We start from the raw sequence: 22,995 nt of genomic DNA, 5'->3' as shown, positions 1-22,995 counted from the left end.
ATTGCCGCATCCGTTTCATTTTCGTGTCTTTGGCATGCGAGGCTTGGAATTGCAGTGAAGAGATGCGATTGGGGCAGGGCACCAAATCTTGGTTTCCACCGAGCACACACAGGTGAATCTGGACGCGTCAGCAGACTGGATCATGATCGTGCGGACAAGGGAATTTCCCCTTGTTGCTTCTACCGATGAGAGCAGCGAAATAGTGGACAGTAGCGACTGAGGGGGAAGTATAAGAGGGAGATCAGGCCCGCGAGGCTTGCTTGCATCTCAACTTGATTCTTCTGCAACCTGCTCTTTCTCCTCCAGTTTTCATGTCCTTTCTTTCTTCCCTCCTTCAAATCGCAATTCTACCGCGTTATACACTTGAAAAATCCCGATTCCCGCGATATGCTTCCTGCATTCCAAATAAATAACTTCAAGCCATGGGCTCCCCTTCCCGCGAAGCCATTTCCATCACACAGAACACTCAACGCGTGTTCCCCACGAACCCCCAATCCCCATAACCCCGAGCCCTGCCATGTTCCACCTCCAAGCACTTTGCCGCTTCCCAAACATCACCTTCCGGCGCGGCCACCGGCCGAAGTCTATGTGCATGTTACTGCCAACACCCAGCTGGAATCAGAGCAGAGTTCGTTTCCAGAGACATCCGGGCATAGTGCGGCGTATCGACGGAATTCGGCGCCTCATGTTCCTGCTTCAGATCTGATTCGCCGCTGCGATCCTCAAGACGATGCTGGAATCCTGACCAAGCCGCCTGGCTTTCGGGGTGATCTCGCCTCTCCGAGTACATCTAGCTCGGCCGATAGTCTAGGGGGGTTCTTTATGCTTCCAGACGCGCCGCAAGACAACATTCCCATTGATCCGGTAATTCTTGCCGACCTTGGGCCTTGGGAGGGTAACGACCTCCTGCTACCTGTCCCCCCAGCGGATAGCCTCATTAATCCAGTAACGACCTGCCTGTATCCTGAACCTCCAGCCATTCTCAACAGCCCAGGTAACCCTTTTGGAGATCCTGCCGAAAGGAATGGTAGTGGGAATGGTGTCATTCAGACAAGCGACCGTGAGCGTCAGCAAGTGCACCTCACGCCGCACAGCACCGATCTCGACCCATCTTTCCCTACGAGTATCCAGGGGAAGCACCAGATTGGTAGAGAGCCTAGAAGCTCTAAGCGGAAGACACAAAAACCCAACAGCCGAATTCGCAAGTCATCACGAGTTCGCTCTGCTTTGGGACCCAGGGAGGGTCCCTTCCCTGCCCTTCGGTCTTACTTCGTGTCTCTACCACTGGATGACCGTTTGCAATTTCTATCCTGGCTATTTGAAAGTGCGCTATCTCACTGCATGTCTGATACTTCACCAACAGCATGTGGAGAAGGAGAATTACGGCCAACTTATCGCCCAAGCCCCCAGCCTGTGATCGAACAAAGTCCGGGTGTTATCAGGAGGATCCAAAGAAGCTCAAGGAAACGTGTGCCCTGGGTCAACAGAAGAGGGGGACCTCCTAGTAAAGCTGAGAAAGGACGAGGGTCGGTCGTGGTCAGACGTGACGAGGGTTTTCTCGAAGCAGTATCCAGGGAGAAGTCCAGGGCGCGATACAGGTTTTCTGGTGTACGACTCTCAGCAAGAGATCGGGTTAACGTTTTTAGAAATAATGACATATGGCTGTGAATACTGTAATTGACAACGGAGAGATCGTTAAGCTCATCAAAACAGGTGAAAGGCGAGCCATAATCATACCATTTCTTTAATACAATAGAGAATCAGTCAAATGGCCAACAGCGCTCGTACTCAGCCTTTTCCTCATCAGTTTCAGCCAATTGCTCCAATATCAGGCCTTTAACTTCGTGGAGGGCAGCTTTGCACTCTTCATATCGCTCCCGCTCAATAAAGCCTTTGTCCGGCCACAGATCGCCCATTTTCTCCTTGACCTCCGCAACAAGATCGGTTCCTGCCACTGCACCATCGCTATCATCTTTAATACGCTCAAAATCTGCTTCTGAGAAGTCGAACGGGAATGGGGTGTCGCTGGTAATAGCAGGTAAATCCGTCCACGTGTCTTGCAGGTCAACCAGAAGCGATTGGAAGTGCGCCTCGCCGTATTCGAACATTCTGTGGGCAAGAAATATCAGCCCGTAAGCTGCCGTCTTTCGGAATTCGACTACTTTGTATAGGTCTGGGTTTTTGGCACGCATAAGTTTCCGCCATCCAATGAACACGTTTTGGATGGTATACTCATGTACAGCCGCGGACTGTTCTTCAGGCGAAAGCCCGGAGAGATTCGGCCGTGGTGCCAAATCAAGCGTTTCAGGCTCAAGGCCATCCCAATCAAGGAAGGCCGGATCGGGGTTATGGTTAAAGAGGGGCGAGATGTGACAAGACTGCCAGTCAATAATACCCGTGATCTTTTCGGGATTATGCGGGTCTACAAAGACGTTGTCATCATGCAAATCATTATGCCAGAGGCAGGGTCTGGTAATGGCTGTATCCTTTGGGATAAGGGCATCAACGACTTGTCGGTACCATGTTAAAGCAGTAAGTTTCTTTTCCGTGTCTGGTCGGTAGAGCTTTGGCCCACAGAACAAGGCGGTCGATTTCGGAGGTTCTAGAGACTGGATTGCCTTCACCTCTCGCGTCCCGACTGCTTGCAGATACTGTGTTAGAGAAGCCCCTGTAAACTTATTAGCAACTGTACAAGAACAGAACGAACCATAACGTACATGGCCCTTTCTCGACGTCCAAATTCGATCGGCCTGCGTCACACCAATCCCGGCCTGTCGCTGGGCCAATGGCAAACTCCGAATCTCTTACAGCCTTGCCATCCTTGACGAAGTGGTTACCTCGTAGTGGCTGCACGTCTTCCGTGTAATATAAGCTGCCGTAATGCGAGAATGAAACGCTTAGCCATTGTTTCTGGAGGCGTGTCATAGCAAGTAGCACTTGAAGCTTTTGCGGTAGTTTCATTGTGCCCCAAACTTGGGACAGAGGAACACCTTCAATTTTATCCATGATAATAAATTCAGCCCCGACAGGGTGCGATTTGGCTTGCGAGTTCCATGTGTGTACACGAGGCGCTGGTGTGTTAAGAATTTTCCTGGCCTCCCAAATCAGACGCTTTAGCAAAACTCGATGATGAGATGGTGCTCAGGATAACTTACGAAAGCCATCGTGGCAACTTCACTGGCAGTAGTAAAGTGTGGAACGCCAGCATTCGGGTTGGGAACCTTGGCTATAACTTCTCGGCCATCGTCCATAGACATGAGGAACGCTTTGTTGAACATGCCGTCAGGGTACTTCTCGATAGAGATGCATCTAGCAGCTCCCACCGATTCTGCTGCGACTCTTGCGAGGCTATTCATGTCAAATCTAATCTCTCGCTTCCGAAGGTTCTCTGCCTCATCAACAATAAAGCGGCCACGCGTGAATTTAAAAAACTCATCGTAAGAGTTCCAATCTGACACGATGAGTAATATGCTGAATCGCGCTCCTATGGGCGTGCATACCTGTCTGAGAAGAGCCTAAGTCCATGCTCTCGGGACGGTGATGGTAGGATAAAGGTGAAGCTTTAGAGATTGAGTGGTAGTGTTGTTTCAGTCTTGGTAGTTTACTCTGAATGTAACACCAAGGACGCGCGGATGGGGGTCGGCGCATTTTTCACGAATGCAAGTCCCTGGAAGATCAGGTAGCACTCGATCACGCGAGCATCAAAGTCTTGGAAATATCAAGGGCAAGAATAAAACAAATTCAAAGGGTGCTTCTTGCTGCGCAAACCGAGAGATGATAATGCTGGTGGTGTGGAGGGAAGATTGGGACCGTAGGTGTGGCAGAGCAATGCGGATCATCCCCAACTGTCGAGGGATAGTTGACGCAGTCAACACGTGATCAGGTGAAGGCGCCAGGACATTTTGGGTATAGCTTATTTGTCAGCAAATTATTCCGCCCGGCTCGTGACGGGGGCGCCACCCGTTTTCCACCCTTTTTCCTCCCGAAACCACTATGACGAGTTAGGGATTTAGTGATTAACTAAATTGCCGCAGCTGTCCTTTCGATTCTGGAACAGGCATTTTAAAGACCTGAAGGGGTTAATGGCTTGAACAGTCTGTCTGCTCTTGCTGCTCCGTCAGCTAACTCGCCGACTGTCACGAGGGAATAATGTCATCAACAACAACTGTCCCAGGGATAACTCTTTTACTGATCGCCGAAATCATTGGCCAAAGAGGAAGTTCCTTCCAAGTGCACGTGATATAGTATGGCTTCTTGAAGGTTGCTGGGACGGAGAAAGCGCAAAAACAAAAAGAGAGAGTGGTGCACAACGGGTCTTTCCGGCCCCCGCAGAGCTGAGAGGTCTTGGTCGCCGTTTCGGTCGCTGTGCCACCAAGAACTTGAGTTCGAATCCTTACGGCGCACCTTCGCGCCTTGGACAAGACCTTGAAATAACGGAGACGGAAAAGTATAGTGGGCAAAGGTGTGAAACTATATGACATGACCATGCCTATTCTCTTAAGTTCTTTGACATTTCCTCCTCGAAGTCCCGCATCGCCTGCTCTTCTTCCTCCGGGGTCCTATTCTCTTTAATTTCCACATCTGCAGTCGAATAAACTTTGTGGGAATCTTGAGCAGCCTTTTTCTTGAGCGTGGAATCTTCCGCGTTCGAATTGAGCTGGAATTTGTACCGTCGATACTCCTTGCCAGCTTTCCTGACGATTTCTCCAATATCAATGCGGCTCCCGATTCTCGCATCATGGTTTCCCCCGCGCGCTGGGGCAGCCCGGTGACCAGGCTCACCTTGCCCACGCAAGATCGTAGTGCGGCGGCTTTTCGACTGCTTGATATAGGCCATGAGAGCCTCAAGCGACTTTTGAGTCTTAGAGGGCATGATAATACGAGAAGAATTTGTGTCGCGAGAGTGTTAGATGGATACTGTTCAATGAGGCTTATCAGTATCGCGACAGGAGCAGGAATTGAACACTCACTTAGAGCAGACAGACGGCTGTGCAACGAAGTCTGTCTTGTCATTCTTTAGATGTCGTCTGGCGTCTTATATATCCGGTCAAAGACATGGAAGATCTGTCAGGTAGTTCAGACTTCGATCCACGCTTTGAACGGACATGCGCGTTGTTTGGTGCGATAAAAGCATGATAGTCGTGTTGCCCATGTCACTTGAGACTGATTACTCTGTACGAGGCCCGAGCGGGTTCAACAAGCCAGATCGGGAAGAACTCAAAAGTCTATATCATTGGTGGACCTGCAATGCAGAGAGCTTCGGAGGGTGATAAGTGCCTACAGTGCAGCTCCAAGGCTTGGGACCCTCGAACTCCACATGAGATGTATCAAGCGTTATGATTCGTTACTAGTACAAATGAAATGTAGTGTAACGCAGTGTAGCGTAACGAATTGAAATCCAACTTAATGCCGTGGTGTCGAGGCGCGGAGCATGGGCGCCTCGGGCAGTATCTATATTGGGATAACGCTAATCTATTGGTTGAAACCAACGCTTGTGATCAGTATGTGGAGCCAATGTGAGCTTGCCATGAGCGCCGATGTGGAGAATTATTCTTGAGGAGGTCAAAGCATCTGATTCAGGCATTACGCACCACAATGCAGTGCAATGCAAAGAGAACCGTCCCTATCTGGGTGTCTGGGGACGAGGTGTGACCAGAGAGCTTCGGAGCCCACTGCTCAGCTCCAACGTCCAATCAATCTCAGCCTCGGCGCTATGACAATGTACCAACCTTGTGACGACCCAGACTCGACATGAGGCCTAACAAGCGCTATGATTTGTTACTAGTACAAATTAAAATGTAGTGTGATGCAATGAAATGTAATAAATTAGAATCTGCACGGGCCCTTCAACGGAAAGAGGGGTTCTCCAACCAGAAAAGGATAAATTCCCTGAAAGTGCCGAACTTTCATTGCATTCCATTACATTCCCCTACATTTCACACCGATCCGTTCGGTCGCAATTTACCCACGATCATTTTATCATAGCTTACCAAAAGTCATGGAGCTAGATATTATCAGAAACAAGGTCATGAGCTTGAAAAGCCACGGTTTAAGCATACAAGATCGCAAGATCTTGAAAGAAGACCGTCGTCTTTTATTTGCTTGGATTGACGATGCCCCTGATAATCACGAAACGTCAGTCACGAAATGGCGGAGAACACGTGCCCGAAAGGCTTATGGAACAATTCAGGACGCCAATGAACATCTGTTCTTGGCCGTGATTCTGTCCATTCCTCCGACTCAATGTGCCAAAAAAAAATTCGACCAAGTCCTAGAGTGTCTAATACATTTGGACTACGAAGAATTTTACTTCACACTTGGCCCTGAAACAAAGAGTTTCCTAGAATCCATAGCAGCAGAACAAGGATTCGCTGCAAATCGGCGGTACCTGGCCTTTATGAAATCTCTTTTTCCGCGGAGAGAACCGAGGCGTAAGTAAAGATGTAATTCTTCTATGGAGTCATACTGAACTGGAATAGAAATCCAATTTGCGTATTCGCTTGTGCGGCGCGAGGATATTTCATCTTTTTTTGAAAAGATGATGGAGGGGATTACATCTAGCCAAGAATGGGCTAAAGAGGAATCGCAGGGAGGCAACACTACAGGTTGCGTGACCATTTTCATTCCCACAAACGAGCATGAAGATGGATCCTGCAATATCAGAGTGAATCGCACATTGTTAATGCAGGCGATTCATGAGTTTCGGATGACAAGTCTCAAGCTCGAATGAACATAATTTCGCACCCTAAGACTTCACAACTATGGTAGGGAGGCACAAAGAATTTGCTTATATCACCAGTTGTATATCCTTCCTCTCTTCCAACAACTCTCACAAATCCATCATAACTTTCGCTCTTTGATCTGAAATATATCCATTTAGCGGTAGCTTCGGCCTTAAACAGACCGTCTGCCGGTTTCCACACGTCATATATAGTCTAGTTGAGATTTCGAATGTTAGCTGTAACAGGAAGAGCAGAGAAAAGGAGGAAAGCGCAATGTTCAACTAACTGGTCCATTTGGATTCATTTTTTCTTCAAGTGTCTCCTCTGCTAACTTTTGTTCCATGATCTGCTGATGGAAGTATTCTCGAGCTCCTAGTGTAGGGCGTTTGCCTCGACGTGGTAAAAGGTTTTGTTGCGAGATAGCGGCGCGTATAAGGGAAGGTAGGTACAGGTCATGGAAACAGCCGAAGCGAAATAAGGAGATAGGTGTTATAGGTTTGAAGCTTCGCAGCAGAATAGAGAAAGCGGCAGGAGGGATGTATGTGAACCGCAAAACTCATGGGTGCCCGATGAGGTAAGTGGGATGCCCCACGTCGGAGGCCGGATTATTGTTGAAACGGATTCTCTGATTGTCCGCCCACTTTGGAAGGAACTTGTATCAGCTCATGCCTTCAGAGGCAGAAGTCTATCTCCATATTGCGGGTGTTTTGAGATTTTGTAGATGCACTAGGTTTGTCCTGTGTTTGAAAAGGAGACAAAAACTTAGCTCGAGCGACAACTTGGTTCTTTGGGTTGAATACCTACCACACGGTTTTAAGCAGCCACTTGGTGTATAAATGCGTTCGAGGCGGTGGAATTCGTCAGTTGATCAGCTTTTTGGTCACTTATTAACGTAGGACCCCCATTATATCGAAATGAGAAACCTAAATGAGGTAGGGTAGAAAGGAAGAATCGAAAGGGTAAAGGGAGCGAGGATGAAAAGTGCGTTGGTCAGTAATCGCTGTGGCATGAACGAACTGAAATTGCATGGAGAGATCACAGTGGAAAGGTCAAGTACCAAGAAGGAACCAAGAACACCCCGCTCGTGACATAATCACCTTTGGGTGTGTCTGAGGGCGGATGCCGGAAAATTTCGGCCCGTTGGCTAAAAGAACGCTATAATCATATCATCCGTTGGTCGTCTCGCGAAGCTTTTGGTGACATTCTGTCGTGCCAGGGGGTTCGATCAAAATACTGCTGGGAAGTCGGTCCTCGGGGTAAGCGCCTGAGATCTAGGCAGTTCATGGTAACATTTTCTCTACACTCTGGTTAATAAGGATTAACTTCGGCGCGTTTTCGAATAAAAGGAACATAACCCACACTGGTCAGGCATCGGCAAAGCTCATATTGCAAGCTCTGAAGTATAAGGGTTTCCTGTGTGCCATTTTCTGTAGAAATGAAGAATGGCAAGGTGTTATCGGAATTTGAGGAGGGCAAAGTTGCAAAATCATGTACTCGCCGCAGGAGCTGAGAAGCAGACCCTGGCAATCTTTATACCCGGCTTTTAGGAAAACAGTGCAAAACCAAGAATATTTGAATATTTACGATCGCAGCAACTAAAAAGACTCGTTCTCTAACTCTGAGATATCAAATATGGGAGATTGCTCATGGTGCTGTCAGCGGGCCAAGCTTTCTAGACTTTTGCAGGGTAATCTAAAGAAATGCAATGCAGGGTAATGTAATGCAATCAAATCGGTCTAGACTGGCTGGGTGCACAATAAGGTTTAGCGATCATCGACGATGGTACCTGGAGCTTATGTGATGCACAATGGTGCAATGTAATGGAATGTAGTGGAATGTAATGTAGGTGCAACAACTCAACAGTGTACCTCTAGGAGCGATTACTCGTCCAAAAGGATTCACTTCCTTGTTTTCGTCTACTTAGAGGTTCAAATACGGACCCCAGAACTAAGACATCAACACCCCAACATGGTCTATAAAGATGCCAGCCTTGTCCCCAGATGCACACCGCATTTTGGCACAGACCAGCTTTGTTGTCACTGATTCATCCTTCCGCTTAACTTTTCAATTCCTTCGAGCATGCCTGATGCCTTACACCAGTATCTGGCGCGGGTCTGGATGCTCATTCTTAGCATCATTTCCCAATGCCGAGCACTCATCGGTTGTTGCATCCCGTCGGGATCCGCCCACCAGTCATCCTTGAAGCTGAGATCCTTCGCCCGCCTGGGAACCCCTTCTGAAGTGGATGTTGAACGCCAGGAACATGTGATTTCTTCCTTTCGTTCTTCCGGATATCAGATGCCCTAACCTACTGTGAGCAGGATACCTTCGAAAAGCGCTACCATGACTTTCAATTTCACTATGCACAAGTACATTATTCGGACACCGATGCTCCCCAGATCGAGATGGTTTTTCGCAAAGGTCCAGAGCAGATCGGAATAACCTGCAGGCTTGCTGATCTTCCAATCCTAAGACTAGGATTTGCGTACGAAGACAACGGAGAAGTCAAGGTGGAGGTACAGCTTCAATTTCACCATTGGGTTATTGGCGTAGATGTCCCTTTGATCTGCTTGAAAGGTCGACCTGATTTTAGTCCTTCGGAGATACTGCACTGAATCCTAGTTAGAGCTCCTGCAGCCCAAGAAAAAAAAATGCGCGAGGAATCAACTTATGGGCATCCATGATCAATACCGCTGTTTGCGCTACTAAATCCTTTGCGTCCGGGCTTGCGTGGCACAATGATCGCAATCGAACTTGATGAAGATATATATACTATTCTTTATCTCTATGTTTTTGGTCTCTATTCGTCATTCTCTCCCTATGCTCTTATCACTGGCGCGACCAATATCTATCGGGACATCACCAAAAGAACCACCGCGCGCTGAAAAGGTCGAAGAGAATTCAATCAAAAAAGGCCAGAAGAAACAAGGCTAAAGAAAGCAGAACAAGAACACCCACGCCTCTTAACGTCCTAAGATTTCCACAAGCAAATACCTCTGGGAAATGTGAGTCAGCAGATACTAGGTCTTTCTCTGTGCTGATTTCATGCCCAGGGACATCGACTCCAAATCAGCCTTAAAAGAGGCCAGACAGAAACGAGATCGCAACGCACAAGCTCGCAAGCGATACCACGAGCGAGAAGAACCCAAGAAAGGAAAATCCGAGCTTCTTGACCTCCTGGAACTTCGGACGGTCAATTATCTCAAATATGGCGGCAATTTTGGCAAGGAAATGAGTCCACGGAGATGTGAGTACCAGGAAAAGAGTAGGGAAGTGATATCGAAGAAGCTTAAAAAGGTGGAGTCCCTTCTCAGGGCAAAGATCCTTGAACTGCTAGAATCCAGAGGGTATACTCCTGATAAGACGCTTGAACTGGATCTCTTGGAGGCGCAGCTATTAAAGTATATTAGAAAAGAAGAAGATTAGAATGTGTCAAGGCGCCTCTAAGAAATACTATAGTTCCTTGAATGGGTATCATGATCTATTCATTCACCAGCATCTTTAGCCACCTCGCTGAGATAAAATTTATGAAGCTCCATGTCTGCCCTACTCATTGGGAACTAGCACTAACCAATCACCTTGAGCGGCTTGTTAGTGACTTGAGATTTTGAGCCACTTCGCCTTTTATCTAGATCAACTCACCTGCTTTTATTGAGGGAGAGTTTCCTAGGAGTAGGCAATGTGTACAGGTCAACAATTGGAAGTAGACGAGAATTTGCGTGAATGAGAAGGAGCTCTAGCATAATATTATATATACACCTTGAGCCCCCTTGACCTATGCCTGGCTTAGTCCATCAAGTAATGCATCTCAACGCAGTAGAGGAATAACCAGTTGGAATCCCGCAACAACCGCTGAAGCTCGTTTGCAAATACACCCCTTGTAACCTGTATGTCAACCAACTCGTTATACCTTTCAGACAGTACTCCGCACATTGCATGAAATTCATCCGAACATTCCAGCGACCAAACAAGAAGGTGGTGATGTTCTGAGGAGAGAATTCGAGGGGCATCCGAAAGCACTTGGTCCGGTATGTGACGCAGTTGGCTAAGGAGTTGACGTATGTCAGATGTCGCATCGAAGTGCCAGGTAACGAGAGCAAGCATGAGGAGTGCTTGGTCACTAAGGTTGGGTAGCATAGATTCGGCAAATGTATCAAGCAGCAGGTGAGCTGGAGTGATAACGGAGCCAAGAGACCGCCCAAGGAAGACCTTGAGAGTTGCCTTGGCCGGATTTCGCAGAATGAATCTAGGCACGGAGATCTGTCGTAATTGTTAGTGGCAGGAAGGATACGCGAATGATTCACTGACCATGATTCACACAAGATGCGCAGCCGAAAAAGCGTACATGGAAGAGATATGCTCACTTTCCCGAAGCAAATAATTTGTTCAAGGGACAAAAAGGTATATAACTTGAACATTCCCCGCTTCCGGCGTTGAGACTCCTTGTCCATTCACTCCACAGTCTCTGATGCATGGCCAGGCGTAATATCTAAATCTGGAAGGTGGCTTTTTTTGTCCTTCCACCGGTGGCTAAGAACTATCATGGACCGCTCTACGCGCCATCGAATCCTTTGCGCCCTGAATCTGCGTGGCAAGAGAGATCTTCGGTAGGACTGCGCGCTAGGCTCATAACAGATTATAATTCTAAAAAAAAAAAAAAAATTGTTTTATTTTCTTTGTTTATTACGGAGTCTAGCCGTAATGCCTTGAACTTGCTTCTCATTCATCCCACTATCATTTGAAGGATCCGGCTCGGCCTCGCGACTTGCGAGTGGCCACAGCTTCAGATGACCCTTTGCAGCCGCAGACGCCAGAGGCGTTCAACATAGTAGGACGGATTAATTATATTGAATTATGTTATTCGCACGGATATAGTAAAATAGCTCAAGCTCTTGGATTCTTAGCGTGGGCTACTAATCTTTTACTTTTGTGTCGCCGGTGTAAAGGATTGAGGCTTTCTAAAACTTGTGGTATATAAGGGTCCTACGTACTCATTGTACAACCAGCTGGCATGCCGTTTGGAATTGAACTCGACGAGGATATTCACGTCGTCCTTTATCCCTATATTGCGTACTACCTGTTTGTTATCCTCGCCCTCTGCTCCAATTTTTGCCGCGGCCCCAATCAATCAAAACCGCGCCGACGAACTACCAGAACAAAGCGCCGCGCAAAAAAGTCAATCAAGATCAAAAAGAAACGATACAGGAGGAACAAGGCTCAAAGAAAGCGAAACAGAAGGGGAAGACGATAGTAGACAACAGAAACAGCAGTGAGGCTGGAGGAGAATCTTTCTCCCTTATTTTTGAAGTGAGCATAGTCTTCCGCGTTCAAAGTTCTATCGGAATACTTATACCGACAGATGGAGCCGATTGACCCAAGATACGGCAATTCTGCCATGTTCGCACCGGAGCTACAAAAACTCCAGCGCACTGCGGGCACCGACGTTTACCCTGCCTTCCCGAATGACATCTTCGCTACATACCAGTCGGGTCACAATGCCGTCTTTACTCTGCCATGCACCAAGGCGGGTGAGCCCACGAACGCTGAGTCAAATGTTACTGTTCATCTACACGATTATTCCTTGATCGGTGGTGCCTGGGCTGAGAATGGTTTCATCACTGTGGTCTTCAAATTCAGGGCCTGGAGAATCTGGGTACCTGTCCCAGAAGAAAACCTGGATGAGGAATTGGAACTTCCTTGTGGTATTTCATACACCTCTGATAAAGGTCTTTTGATGACAGACGTCTATCTGAAGACACGTGGTGGTGGGCGCGAGATGATCTCTGTATGTCTTGACGACTGTGAAATCAAGGGCGTTGAGGCCAAAGTCGAGGGGGATAACAGTATTGCAGTCCTTCTGGATTTTGGTGGGAGACTCTGGGTGTTCGTCGATCATGATTATGTGATGAGACGCGGCTATAAGTACTGGAGCAAGCCTTGAGAGAAAACAGGTATTTGGCGGACAGGATGATTCTAAACTATTGGCTCGAACTTTGTCTTTTGTCTTCCTTCTTCGAGATGTGTTTCTAGATTAAGCCTTTGTTATACTGAAATAGTATGAAATCCTCTGGAGAACACCTCACCAATCGCTATCATCAAACTCTGCGTAGTCTTCAGAATCCGCGTCATACCCCGTGCCATTTACAGACTCTATGTCATCAGATTCTTCATCCCCAAAGCCTCCGTACTCGAACTCTCCACGGTCATTGAATACCCCGGCATAGTCAGGTTGGTCGTTAATGATCACTATTCTTTCCATGGTGACAATAGCACTTTTCCCGAAGGGACGATCCTCGTTCAAGGGCATGGAATCAGCTCTGTGCTCGAGGGTTTTCCGGAGACCTATGAACCGACTGTACTTGTCGGGTACCTCAACTCCAGCCTGAACCATACCATCAATCAGGCAAGTAACCACGAAGGGAGAAGAGTTGGCATCCTAATAAATGTTAGCGACGAGACTTGCCTGGAAGAAGGCCTGGTACCAAAACGTGTAGTAGCATGGCAACCTGCGCGTAATCGCATGCATACTGGCACGTGTCTCTCAAGAGTTGCCACTTGCGCACCAAGAAAGACATTGGTGCGTATTTAAATAAGTTCTGGATCTCTGTGGTCATATCCCCGACAGCTCCCCAATAGATTCTGGTAAAAAAGCCGGTATCGATGGAGAAAGCTGGTAGTGGTGATGGTCTAAGCCAATGCTGATATTTGTCTGCGAGGGTCCGAAGAACGTATTCACGTTCGGGGGAAGGTTGCTTCAAAGCAGAATCGAGTGGGTTGGTTATGAAATCAAAATAACTTGAATCGAAGGTGGTTCTCAAAAGGACTGTGGTAGCTGCTTCGCTGATACAGGAGTTCCTGCTTAGCAAAAACTTCTTCAAGTTAGTAGTGATTCTAAATATAAAGACTTTCTTACCCCTAAAACACGCCAGGCTCGCTCTCTGTTAAAGTTTCGGAAATTGTCCAGTATCAAAAGAAGGCCTCGGCTAAGAGCTTCAGCGGGACCGGGTTCGTGAGCCAATCTTCTTGACTCCTCCCAGGAAGTGAATGGAATGTGGTTAATGAGTCTGGCACCCTGCGCAGACAGCATAATGGCGACAAGAAGGTCCTGGTGGAAACCACGCACTTCCCGCTGGGAGATTTCAATCAGATTCATGATATAAAGTTAAGGGAGACAAGGCAATGGAGCACAGAGCAAGGGTTTTGAATGGTATTTGAATCTCTGAGGTAGCACGCAAAGGAAGGATTCATCGAAAGTACGCCCATCGAATCGTGTGCCACCAATGGGGCGCCAAAAGGGAAGTAACTCATTGGCTATCCGGACCCAGCTACATGCAGCTGGTAGTGCTCAGCCACCCAATTTAATTGAGGTAGTCGCTTAGTTGAGTCACAGCATAAAACATAGACCGTGTTCTTCTATTCTTCCCACTCTCCTCCGCCAGTTGTTCGCTTGATAGCTAGATATATGGCTCTGTTCCTTGATATCCTCATTACTAAAGACGGCTCCAGCGCCAATCAAAAGAAACGGAAGTGAGAGAAAGCGACTATCATATATCTCCTATGCCGCGAAAAGGGGGTACTAGATATTTTTCCCTGCAGGTTGCTGCACACAAGCGAGGTCCTCACCGACTGTGTACGCTGGCCACTTGATTGGGCCTCATAGTACAAGCATTAGACACAGCCCTGCTCCTTAGGCAGCACATTTGAGCAAGGATACTTCCGGTCAAGCAGGAAGGAATGCCCCACGGGCTTGGCCAGACTACGAAAGAACACGAAAGGCTGCCCACTTGCGAGTTGCCGCATCTGGGCGAATCCGCTCCTGCCATGCAGATCCGGAGCAGTCGGCGTACCGAATGAAAGAGAAAAAAAGCCAATTCTAGATACGGAATTTCGCAGAAGTCATCACACCGACGGGGCTTCCTTCCACTTCAGTCTCACCATAGCTCTAGCTGCCGTGCTTCCAGTCCTCCTCTCCTTCCAGTCCTGGATAGGGCTTGTGATGTAGGAGTGGCCACAGCCAGTTGTTGATCAGTTCTCCTTCCTAATAGGCACTACTTAAAGCTACTCGCACCCACATATCCTGCTTTGCGTCGACATCTCTGTTTCTTTTCTCTTTTAATAAATCCTTGCTATTCATCTACTTCTGCGCTGCCAACCATGGCTGACTCCCTTCCTACCGAGATTCTTTGTGAAATTTTCCTATTATTGCCCCGTGAAGCCCTTCTCGACGCAGCCGTTGTTTGTCCGGCCTGGCGCCATGCTAGCCAACGTATGATTTTCCAGTCCTTCAAGCCAGAAGATAATATAAAGCGATTTCTGGACACAATAAGAAAAAATTGTACGCTTGGTGAAGCTGTCCGGTCCATCACGATTCTGAGTCGCGCTCTCGATCGGCAGCCCAGTATCCTAGAAGACCTTCTCACAACGCTGCCTCTCATGCCAAAACTGCAAGATCTCGACATCCCAACCGACGGGAAAATTCTTTCAAAAATCGAGGATAAGCTAGAAAAAGGCTTAATATCACTGGATTATCTTCAAGGCCTTGATATACGCCATAATGATTGGTTATACTGGAAAGACCCGGCAAGGTTCCCCCGTGAAAAATTGAGTACACTCTACTCATGTATGCAACACCTCCCACAACTTACCTGCCTGAACATTGAGACGCTTGGGAGCTCTACCTTACACGACCAAGCGGCTACGCTGGCCTCTCTACCTGTTCAACAGCTGAAGCTCTGTGGATGCCTGGATAAACACAGTTTACACCTATTGCTGCAGGGGTGTCATAACCTGGAGCTATTCGATTATTACCATCCCGTCAACTGCTGCAAAGCAAGACACTGCAACAGCTTTACGTCCCTGGACCTCTATGAAGAACTTCTGCCGCACGCACAGAGCATTCAGGAACTTTCGATATACCTGCCAGACTTCGCTTGTATGCAATGGGAATCCGCGAAAAGCCTTAGCAATCTATCCCACCTTAACATTGATAGCGACGTTTTATCCGGAAAGCCTACTTTGCCTCCATCACTTCGGAAAATTTTTATTCGATGTTACGCGTGCGAGGATCTAACTTCTGTCGTTGAGTACCTAAACGGAGAGATTCGATTGCACCTGAACCAAGTCCAAGTTGTCTGCATCAGGGCCGAGGACGGGGTGAAGCTGCCGGAGTGGGCTCATGGGAAGATCCATGTACACACCTATGGAGATCCGTGCACTTACGCTGAATAATTGGATTTCTTATGGTTACCGAGATCGATATAGATATCAGTGGAATGAATACCAATCCTACTCAAACCTCTTCTCTGTCTCTTCTTGGATCCCCTGAGTAATTTCCTGTATTATGCGCTCCTCATTACTGAAGATGGCCGGGGCATATTGGAATTAAGACCACAACTTTTGCTCGCTGACCTGGATGACCTGGCTGAACTCCTGAGAACGAACGCAAAATCGGTCCTAATGAGGGCTGCAGCGACTGCTTCCCTGGGGCAGGGGTGCTCGCCCTGCAGAAACTTTCGTAGGTTAGCATGGAATAAACTCGTGACAAGGATACTTACTGCCAGGCCTTCTTTCGGTTGGCATCCAGAAAAAACCCCGGTTGAAGAAATCGACAGTTACGGCCTACAGACGTAAAAGGTACTTCCACAGAGCATGTCCAGAGAGAATAGTGGCGACAGCATGTGATTCTACGAGACATGTAGAGGTGATTTGCTACTGACAAAGTTACCTGAAAGCTCCAACTGTCTGAAAGCAGCCATGGCGCGGCCCTCCAACAGATTCTCGCCCATAGAGGAAAGCCAGCGACGGAAGGGGAACACATAAAAGATACCTCAATAGACACTGCAGCTACCTATTGACACCCTAACAATCCGTGACAGTTACTGGCTGAAAACACGAAATCAAAAGTGTGGCCCGCGACGACTTTTGGTGCACTTATCTATAGGTAGTTCAAGCGTTCTATGTTGTGACCATGGTGGGATATTAGTTTACCCTGGCGCAGAGAATCCCCAGGTTTATCGCGCTTATGGTTGACTTCTACACTAAAATGACATTTAAAAAGTTTACTATTGACGGTGCACGCGAACAGAATTAGCATGCCTATATCTCACTTATCCCTGCGTCGTTTCGAGATGCAGGGCCTCTGTGTATGCCGTGGATCGATCAAGGAAAAGGAACCTACGTTCCGTCTTCAAGCTATGTGCGGGAGGTCTCCAGCCAATGTAGGGATCCTTGACCGCCCGCTGAAGTCGCGGCAATTTCCTAGGAAATCAACGCGACCGGCATGGAACATCTTATCGCCAGAAAATGAGAGTGATAACTGAAACCGGGTAGCATCGCTACAGTTGATTAAGACAGGGTGACACAGCCATGCACAGCCATTGCCGTGGCTTAGTAGTTGAGCTCTATTTATGAAGCGTTCCCAGCAAGAATGCAGCATCCTCAATTAGACTTAGCTGACCGATCAACGTTGATATCTTTCCATGGCATTTTCCTCAACACAAGTGACCAGCCCATTTATTATCTCCAGTATCATGGGTTCCGGGTTCAGTACCTTGTCCCACCCACCGATCGGAAGGCCATTTGACAAGCGTTGAAAAGTCCAGACAACTCTAATACCACAACTCCAAGCATCATTCTGTTGCGGAGTGGGCTAGCTAGATGTTATTCATCGTAGACAAAGAACGGGTGCAATTCACTTACAGCTTCTTGATAGGAGAACTTCAGGGCCCCAAATTCTTCCTGGACCAATCTCGACATCCGGGTCTGGCCAACAGCGCCTCGATCAGCTAGCGAATCGTAATGACGAATCACTCGCTCCCGTTCATTTATTTCAAGTAACGTGTAGTGGCTGTCTGTGTGATTAATAGGACAGAAGAAGACTAATGGAATAACCTCTCCGAAGGTTTCTTTAGCTTGTCGTCGGTACTTTGAAATCTTCTTGGCCCACGCTGCTAGTGGCCGTTTGAACGGTCGGATTCGCTTTACTGGCTGAATCGCAATAATCTCATCGAGAGGAATGCTTTTGTCGTGTCGAACAAATGCCGGCCGGTCGGATATCTGCATAGCCGCCAGGATTGTCCATGCATCGAGCCGTACCCCTGGACGGAGGTGCTGAAGTATTGTACATTCCAGCTCCATACTTCCATTCACGGCCAAGGTGTCGTTGGGACTAAGTATGGTCTGGCCTAACACTCTGGCTTTGACTCCTTCAACCAACTGGTCAATGGCAGTATCCAGTTTGCCAGCGGGAAGAGCTTCCTTTTGTAGTTTTATTAATTGAGCTGTGCTGATAGTGATGATTCAGGTCACTTACGTCCTCTAACGGGAAAGTAATCCGCAATTCCTGAGCCTCGTCTTCTGAAATCAGCCCCCCGCTTGTTAGACGGGTAATAAAATCACGAAAGTCGGGCCAACCGTGGCTCACAAGGCGCTCTAGTTGGAGGCCAAGGATCTGAAGGAGCCTCGTATGTTGGGGATCTGCCTGGATCGAATGAATAAGGTCGTCCAGGCGCTTCATGCTCATCTTAGTATAATGCCTAGCTTTTATTAGCGGATTGAGAAGTATCAAAGCAATGCCGGCCTTACCAAATCTTTTTGCTGAACAGTATCCCGAATCCTAGGTTTTTAACCAGCTTCGTGCTTAGCTTCTGGCCTCTGCTAAGTTGCATGCTGATAAGCTTCCTCCGCTGGCGCTGGTCACTCTCAGCAAGGCTGACCGGACTGCTCGGAAGCTCGTGGCTGGGTTCACTTTGGTTCAACGCAACCATTCCAACCCCGCTCATCCACCTTCCCCGACCTTCCACACTCCCTCGAGTGGTCTGCATCTCATTCAGCACATGGATTGCAGCTCCTCGACGATCCACCGGCTGACCCTTCTTGGTGGAGATTGTCCTTTGCGCCAGTCGTACTTGGCCATCATACCATTCCCAGGCCCCCATGTACTCCAGCATGTTAAGAATCATAACATGACGTTGCCGAGAGGATCCCATCTCGAGTAGTTGTACCCATATCGAACCATCGGACCATGTATTACTCGTAGATGCGGCAAGTGCCTCCGGCTGGCTGCCTTGCAATGACCGTAGAATTCGTCTGTGTATAGCCTTTGGGATGCCATCCTGGTGTTGGCTAAGTTGGTAGAGGGTCCGAGCAGCGTCGACAATCAACTCCTGGATAGGCGATGCCTCCATGATAGAGGAATCTGCCGGAGATTGGCGAGATGAACTAGAGCTCTCAGCTAACACTAGTACTTTTTCTTGGTAGACCTTAGGTTGAGTTGAGGACTTTTTCTCAATCTGTCCTGCATCTGGGGTCTTTCCGGCAGGAGGCATTAATTCAGCATCTGGTACGGCGTTTTCGGGTCCACGTGATGCTGGAGTCTCCATCAGTAGCATGTCCTCGCTTGCCATGGTGACTGTTGGACGAGCTTCGTCATCGTCCATGATCGGCCTTTCCGTTTCCAGACCGCGACAGTCAGCAGTGGGAATGGATTTCGCGAGGTATGCGGAAGATCCGCTAATCCTGGTAGACTTTGATGGACGATATGGGGGATCTTGGTCTGGCTTCCACTTTCGTTTTAAGAGGGCAGTGTTCGCGTTGACCTGCTGTTCGGATGGGACCGTCTTGTTTCCTTGGATAGTGCCTGCAATGGCTCGTGCGACATCTGGGGCTGCCTCGCACAGTTCGTGAAGTATTCTTTTAAACTTATGTCGCACTTAGTATGTTCCTGATCTTCAGTGAATCAGCGTACCTTGGGCGTCTCTTGAAGATCAATGGTTGCGTGGGAAGCAATAAGATGAACAAAACGCTCCAGGAGCGCGATGAGCTCATCCCTGATTTCTGGTATTGGATCGGACGAATCAACATTGTTTGACAACATGGTTGAGAGTGAGCTTGAATGAAAAACCGGTTATTACTGTAGGTGAACGAGACTTGAACAAAAGAAAGGGGGTGTGTGGTGATTCTTATAGCCGTCTCACTGGACATTCTACTATGTTAGCTGGGCGTTACAGCATCCTAGGATGGTGGAAAGCAAGCCAGTCGGAGGTGGCCAGCAGGGTGTCTGACTGACCAGAGTGACTATTCCTTTCACGGAAAGTGCTTGGTTGGCTATCCTTGCTTCGTCGTTCCCTAGTCCAAGGCAGACCCGACTCGATTCATACTCAATTGGCCAACGAAATGGTTGGAGCACAGTCGAGCACGGATTAAGGCTCCTGTGCGGGCTCATCGCTGAGGGAAATTATCGTGTTTGCTTGACAAGGTTGCATTGGATTGTACTCTCTTTGACGGAGTGCGGCTGGCCCCCTGAAAGGGCTTATCCTTATCCAAACTGCCCAAAATATTGACCTTTTCCGCGATCCTTGGCGTTGATAGTAGTCAGGAGCTACCATCAGGCGGCGACGAAGATAGCCATAGCGTTGCATCGGCGCCTTAGATGCCACCCGCTACTTCAAACTAGATAGGACTAGAACTGCGCACTGTGAACGACTGGCTCTTAGCACCTAGCTTAGTCTCCACCGTTCAGGTGAATCTTGGAATCAAGACCAGTTATCCAAGCAATCCGTCCAGGGCCCGTGAGGCTTAGGCTGCTGAGCTCTGGAACGGAAATGTGGATGAGGACGATTTGTCAATCAAAAAGCCTCCTGATTATCTGGTACCTTGGCGCAGGCGCTGCTGAACTGTGACCCTCACCGCAATCCTCGGCTAGCAATTCCATGCCCGCGCGCTCTTGGATAGCATGAAAGAGACAAAGGAGATTTAGTGCTTGGTTTTCGATTGCCAAGAGAGAGGAATCGTTTTCGAATAAGGAGCCAGCTACTCTAAGCGAGCCATCACGAGTTGCAGGCAGCAGGCAGACTGGGAAGGCGCCTTCGTTTATTTCTCGGCGCCCTCGCGGCATGATGACTTAAACTGCCCGATGTTGGTTGAAGAGCCCGAGGCCGCTTAGGCTGCTTGAGCCACTCCACGTCCTCCAAATCAATGATAACCAACCGCTGGGTGGATTCGTCCCATAGCATATTACGCCACTCTTTGTCTTTGTGGTCGACTCCGTGTGACTGGAGGATGGACAGGCAACGATTGCGCTCTTCGTGGAAGAAGGCTGAATTTTCGTTGTTGATTATTCGCTGAAGACGAGTTCCAGACCAACTTAGGATCATCATATGCGTCATTATTTCACCATGGTACCAATAGTCGATGTTTGGCACAAAGCTGCCTAGACAGACCGGGATTTGATGCCCTTGCAAGGTACGGAGGCGGCGATAGTTATCTGCTTCTGCTATAAGGGCATTTTCCTTCTCCTCCGTTGTGGCTTTGATAATCACGGTATACCCGTGAGACAATAGAGTTGCTTTTAGGAGATACCCAGTCCGACCACGAATGTGTAGAGGCTCAAAACCCTCATTTCGGTTCCGGACAAGTTGACGATGCAGGTTGCGCGTGAAACCACGCGCATCCATGGGATGCCACTGACCACCGTGGAGTTTCCGATTGGGGCACTTGGTGTCGAGGCGACCTCGGTTGGCCATACCGCGGATGCAAGCCATAGTGCAGTATGGTCTCTGTATGTTGTTTTTAGAGGGTGGCTTCTTTTTTCTCCGGTCACGCGGTGCCTCCTCTCGTCCGCTAGCTAATTGACGTTCACTCCCTTTTCTGCGGCTCGATGCGCGCGTGGCTGGTGCGGTAGACGGCGAAGGCACCTCGTCATCACTGTCGCTATCTTCACATGGAGAGCCTTGCGGGGTAGATATGCCTGGATTACAGCGAGCGCGGGATCGCGTATTGTGCATCTTTGGGATTGGTTTTTTCCAATGTGAAGGCCGATAATTCGAGGAAGGCGGCTCCTTGCGTATCGTTTCAGGGATATCACGCAGGACATTCAAGTATTCAACTTCCCAAGTTGAAAGGTTTTTATATGCTGCATCATGCCACTCTTGAGATGGAGCTTCGGCAGCCAGTAGCATAAAACTCGAATGTGTCCCCTTCCTGATTGATAACATCGCGTTCCAGGTCCATCTCATGGAAGCCCGCAACTAGCTCAGCGACCTTTAGTTTATGAGGTGCTTTGAACTCCACTGCATAAACTGGTATCTGGCGCTCGTCAGCCACGAGGTGAACACAGAACTGATCGGCCCGGCGATTGCGTCGCCATCCTGAATGTGCCATCTTCTGACTTTGTGCCACCTGTTTCCCCATTCCTTTTCTTCCGCCTCTGCCGCGATTGGTGTTTGGTGGTTGATGGGGCGCGTCAGGTGCGTCATTAAGATGCATCTGTTCCAGGCTGTCATCCAGCGAGGTTGAGTTCGCGCGGTCGTAGAACGCGACTCGACCCTCTATACCAAACTCCCGTCGCAAAGTTTCATCATCTTGTAAGGCCTCGATAATCTTTTCAACAAAGTTATCCACAGTGTCTCGCTCGAAATTTCGTAGAGTTGCTTCTGAGTAAATCGGCCGGTCCCGGATATTCGTTGCGACGTAGTCTAACTGGGTATCAGAGGGAAAGAGTGGGCGCGAGGTAAAGTCAACTGCACGCTCGAGTCTGTCCCATATTTGCTCTTGGAGATTAGGGAAATCAGTCCAAGGTACAATCTTTTTGGGGTAAAGTCGATTCACTGGGTCAGTCACGTTGCCTTGGGTTGTCAAGGCCGCATCTGTCTCGACTCGGATCTCCTGTGACAGATATTCATGGCAGCGGTCAAGCAGGTGAAACAGAGCGGTTGGTTGCAGTCGCCGTTCTGCCTCTTCCCGAGCGCGTCTTTCCTCTTCCCGCCGCCATTCCGCCTCTTTCTGTCGCCGCTCTGCCTCTTCCCGTGCGCGTCTCGCTTCCTCCAGTTGGCGTCGTAACTCAACAATATCGTCCTGCATAGCTAGCGGTAAATTTGATGTCAGGAAAACAGCGGCTATGAATCCCCTGTTGGGACACTGTGCGACGCAACTCATGACCGGAGTGGTGACGCGGCACCACCCGTGCGTTTGTTTATGTTTGATTACTAATGTAACACGCACGGACTTTTATGCCTTAGGCAGCGATCAGTTTCGAAGCAAGCCATGGGCATGTGCAGCGCTACTGTAGGCATCTACTCCCACGCCGCCGCACCTCCTGTGGGCGGAAGTCAGATAGCCAAATTATCCGCAACTAAGGAGGACTGAGAATTTCCTTTTTAACGTAAAAGTCGTTCCTGCGAGAAAGATGACTTGAAGCGCCCATATCAGCATCACTCCCAAGAAAATATACACACAGTGGGCCTCTCGATTACCGTAGTGATTGATGGATGTTCAC

The 22,995-nt window shown here is 48.6% G+C and overlaps 9 protein-coding genes across 9 annotated transcripts; 3 read left to right on the top strand and 6 right to left on the bottom strand.

The window, feature by feature from the left end:
• The first annotated feature begins 24 nt into the window (after positions 1-24).
• BJX68DRAFT_37345 (uncharacterized protein) lies at positions 25-1,866 on the top strand. The gene has a single exon (XM_071049046.1). It carries the CDS (start codon positions 388-390, stop codon positions 1,666-1,668), a length of 1,281 nt encoding a protein of 426 aa, XP_070892051.1. The 5' UTR covers positions 25-387; the 3' UTR covers positions 1,669-1,866.
• Positions 1,499-3,858, bottom strand: BJX68DRAFT_250785 (phosphotransferase enzyme family protein). Its single transcript, XM_071042308.1, has 4 exons — positions 3,501-3,858; positions 3,156-3,451; positions 2,718-3,096; positions 1,499-2,668 (listed from the first exon to the last, which is right to left on the bottom strand). Exons 1-4 carry the CDS (start codon positions 3,646-3,648, stop codon positions 1,761-1,763), a joined length of 1,731 nt encoding a protein of 576 aa, XP_070892050.1. The 5' UTR covers positions 3,649-3,858; the 3' UTR covers positions 1,499-1,760.
• A 185-nt stretch (positions 3,859-4,043) lies between these two features.
• BJX68DRAFT_250783 (uncharacterized protein) lies at positions 4,044-5,317 on the bottom strand. Its single transcript, XM_071042307.1, has 2 exons — positions 4,971-5,317; positions 4,044-4,917 (listed from the first exon to the last, which is right to left on the bottom strand). Exon 2 carries the CDS (start codon positions 4,871-4,873, stop codon positions 4,490-4,492), a length of 384 nt encoding a protein of 127 aa, XP_070892049.1. The 5' UTR covers positions 4,874-4,917; positions 4,971-5,317; the 3' UTR covers positions 4,044-4,489.
• A 681-nt stretch (positions 5,318-5,998) lies between these two features.
• Positions 5,999-6,730, top strand: BJX68DRAFT_259948 (uncharacterized protein; the record flags this gene model as incomplete). The annotated part of the gene is made up of 2 exons (XM_071043792.1): positions 5,999-6,431; positions 6,480-6,730. 2 exons carry the CDS (start codon positions 5,999-6,001, stop codon positions 6,728-6,730), a joined length of 684 nt encoding a protein of 227 aa, XP_070892048.1.
• Positions 6,731-12,081: 5,351 nt separating this feature from the next.
• On the top strand, positions 12,082-12,663 carry BJX68DRAFT_273546 (uncharacterized protein; the record flags this gene model as incomplete). Its single annotated transcript, XM_071047490.1, has 1 exon — positions 12,082-12,663. The coding sequence occupies one exon, from the start codon at positions 12,082-12,084 to the stop codon at positions 12,661-12,663; it is 582 nt and encodes a 193-aa protein (XP_070892047.1).
• BJX68DRAFT_250774 (uncharacterized protein) lies at positions 12,566-13,890 on the bottom strand. Its single transcript, XM_071042306.1, has 3 exons — positions 13,636-13,890; positions 13,205-13,591; positions 12,566-13,158 (listed from the first exon to the last, which is right to left on the bottom strand). Exons 1-3 carry the CDS (start codon positions 13,873-13,875, stop codon positions 12,802-12,804), a joined length of 984 nt encoding a protein of 327 aa, XP_070892046.1. The 5' UTR covers positions 13,876-13,890; the 3' UTR covers positions 12,566-12,801.
• Positions 13,891-17,111: 3,221 nt separating this feature from the next.
• On the bottom strand, positions 17,112-19,805 carry BJX68DRAFT_37198 (uncharacterized protein). The gene is made up of 6 exons (XM_071049044.1): positions 19,789-19,805; positions 19,468-19,695; positions 18,306-19,420; positions 18,034-18,256; positions 17,421-17,978; positions 17,112-17,370 (listed from the first exon to the last, which is right to left on the bottom strand). The coding sequence occupies exons 2-6, from the start codon at positions 19,594-19,596 to the stop codon at positions 17,182-17,184; spliced, it is 2,214 nt and encodes a 737-aa protein (XP_070892045.1). The 5' UTR covers positions 19,597-19,695; positions 19,789-19,805; the 3' UTR covers positions 17,112-17,181.
• A 299-nt stretch (positions 19,806-20,104) lies between these two features.
• Positions 20,105-21,520, bottom strand: BJX68DRAFT_250763 (uncharacterized protein; the record flags this gene model as incomplete). Its single annotated transcript, XM_071042305.1, has 1 exon — positions 20,105-21,520. A coding segment is annotated over exon 1 (527 nt), but the record flags the coding sequence as incomplete, so codon positions are not given.
• Positions 21,174-22,772, bottom strand: BJX68DRAFT_250762 (uncharacterized protein). Its single transcript, XM_071042304.1, has one exon. It carries the CDS (start codon positions 22,653-22,655, stop codon positions 21,639-21,641), a length of 1,017 nt encoding a protein of 338 aa, XP_070892043.1. The 5' UTR covers positions 22,656-22,772; the 3' UTR covers positions 21,174-21,638.
• Between the last annotated feature and the right edge of the window lie 223 nt (positions 22,773-22,995).

This window comes from Aspergillus pseudodeflectus (assembly GCF_044049435.1).
Source record: "Aspergillus pseudodeflectus strain CBS 756.74 chromosome Unknown BJX68scaffold_118, whole genome shotgun sequence".
NCBI lineage: Eukaryota > Fungi > Ascomycota > Eurotiomycetes > Eurotiales > Aspergillaceae > Aspergillus > Aspergillus pseudodeflectus.
This window is presented reverse-complemented; position numbering and strand designations above follow the sequence as displayed.

Bases quoted from the DNA above. Each gene is read 5' to 3' on its own strand.
- BJX68DRAFT_37345 (XM_071049046.1), top strand. From the start codon at position 388: ATGCTTCCTGCATTCCAAATAAATAACTTCAAGCCATGGGCTCCCCTT.
- BJX68DRAFT_250785 (XM_071042308.1), bottom strand. From the start codon at position 3,648: ATGCGCCGACCCCCATCCGCGCGTCCTTGGTGTTACATTCAGAGTAAA. The intron at 3,452-3,500 runs GTATGCACGCCC...TCATCGTGTCAG, and splicing joins CTTAGGCTCTTCTCAGACAG to ATTGGAACTCTTACGATGAG. The intron at 3,097-3,155 runs GTAAGTTATCCT...CTGATTTGGGAG, and splicing joins AAGTTGCCACGATGGCTTTC to GCCAGGAAAATTCTTAACAC.
- BJX68DRAFT_250783 (XM_071042307.1), bottom strand. From the start codon at position 4,873: ATGCCCTCTAAGACTCAAAAGTCGCTTGAGGCTCTCATGGCCTATATC.
- BJX68DRAFT_250774 (XM_071042306.1), bottom strand. From the start codon at position 13,875: ATGAATCTGATTGAAATCTCCCAGCGGGAAGTGCGTGGTTTCCACCAG. The intron at 13,592-13,635 runs GTAAGAAAGTCT...AACTTGAAGAAG, and splicing joins GAGCCTGGCGTGTTTTAGGG to TTTTTGCTAAGCAGGAACTC. The intron at 13,159-13,204 runs GTACCAGGCCTT...AACATTTATTAG, and splicing joins CCATGCTACTACACGTTTTG to GATGCCAACTCTTCTCCCTT.
- BJX68DRAFT_37198 (XM_071049044.1), bottom strand. From the start codon at position 19,596: ATGTTGTCAAACAATGTTGATTCGTCCGATCCAATACCAGAAATCAGG. The intron at 18,257-18,305 runs GTAAGGCCGGCA...AATAAAAGCTAG, and splicing joins CTGTTCAGCAAAAAGATTTG to GCATTATACTAAGATGAGCA. The intron at 17,979-18,033 runs GTAAGTGACCTG...AAACTACAAAAG, and splicing joins TTACTTTCCCGTTAGAGGAC to GAAGCTCTTCCCGCTGGCAA.
- BJX68DRAFT_250762 (XM_071042304.1), bottom strand. From the start codon at position 22,655: ATGAGTTGCGTCGCACAGTGTCCCAACAGGGGATTCATAGCCGCTGTT.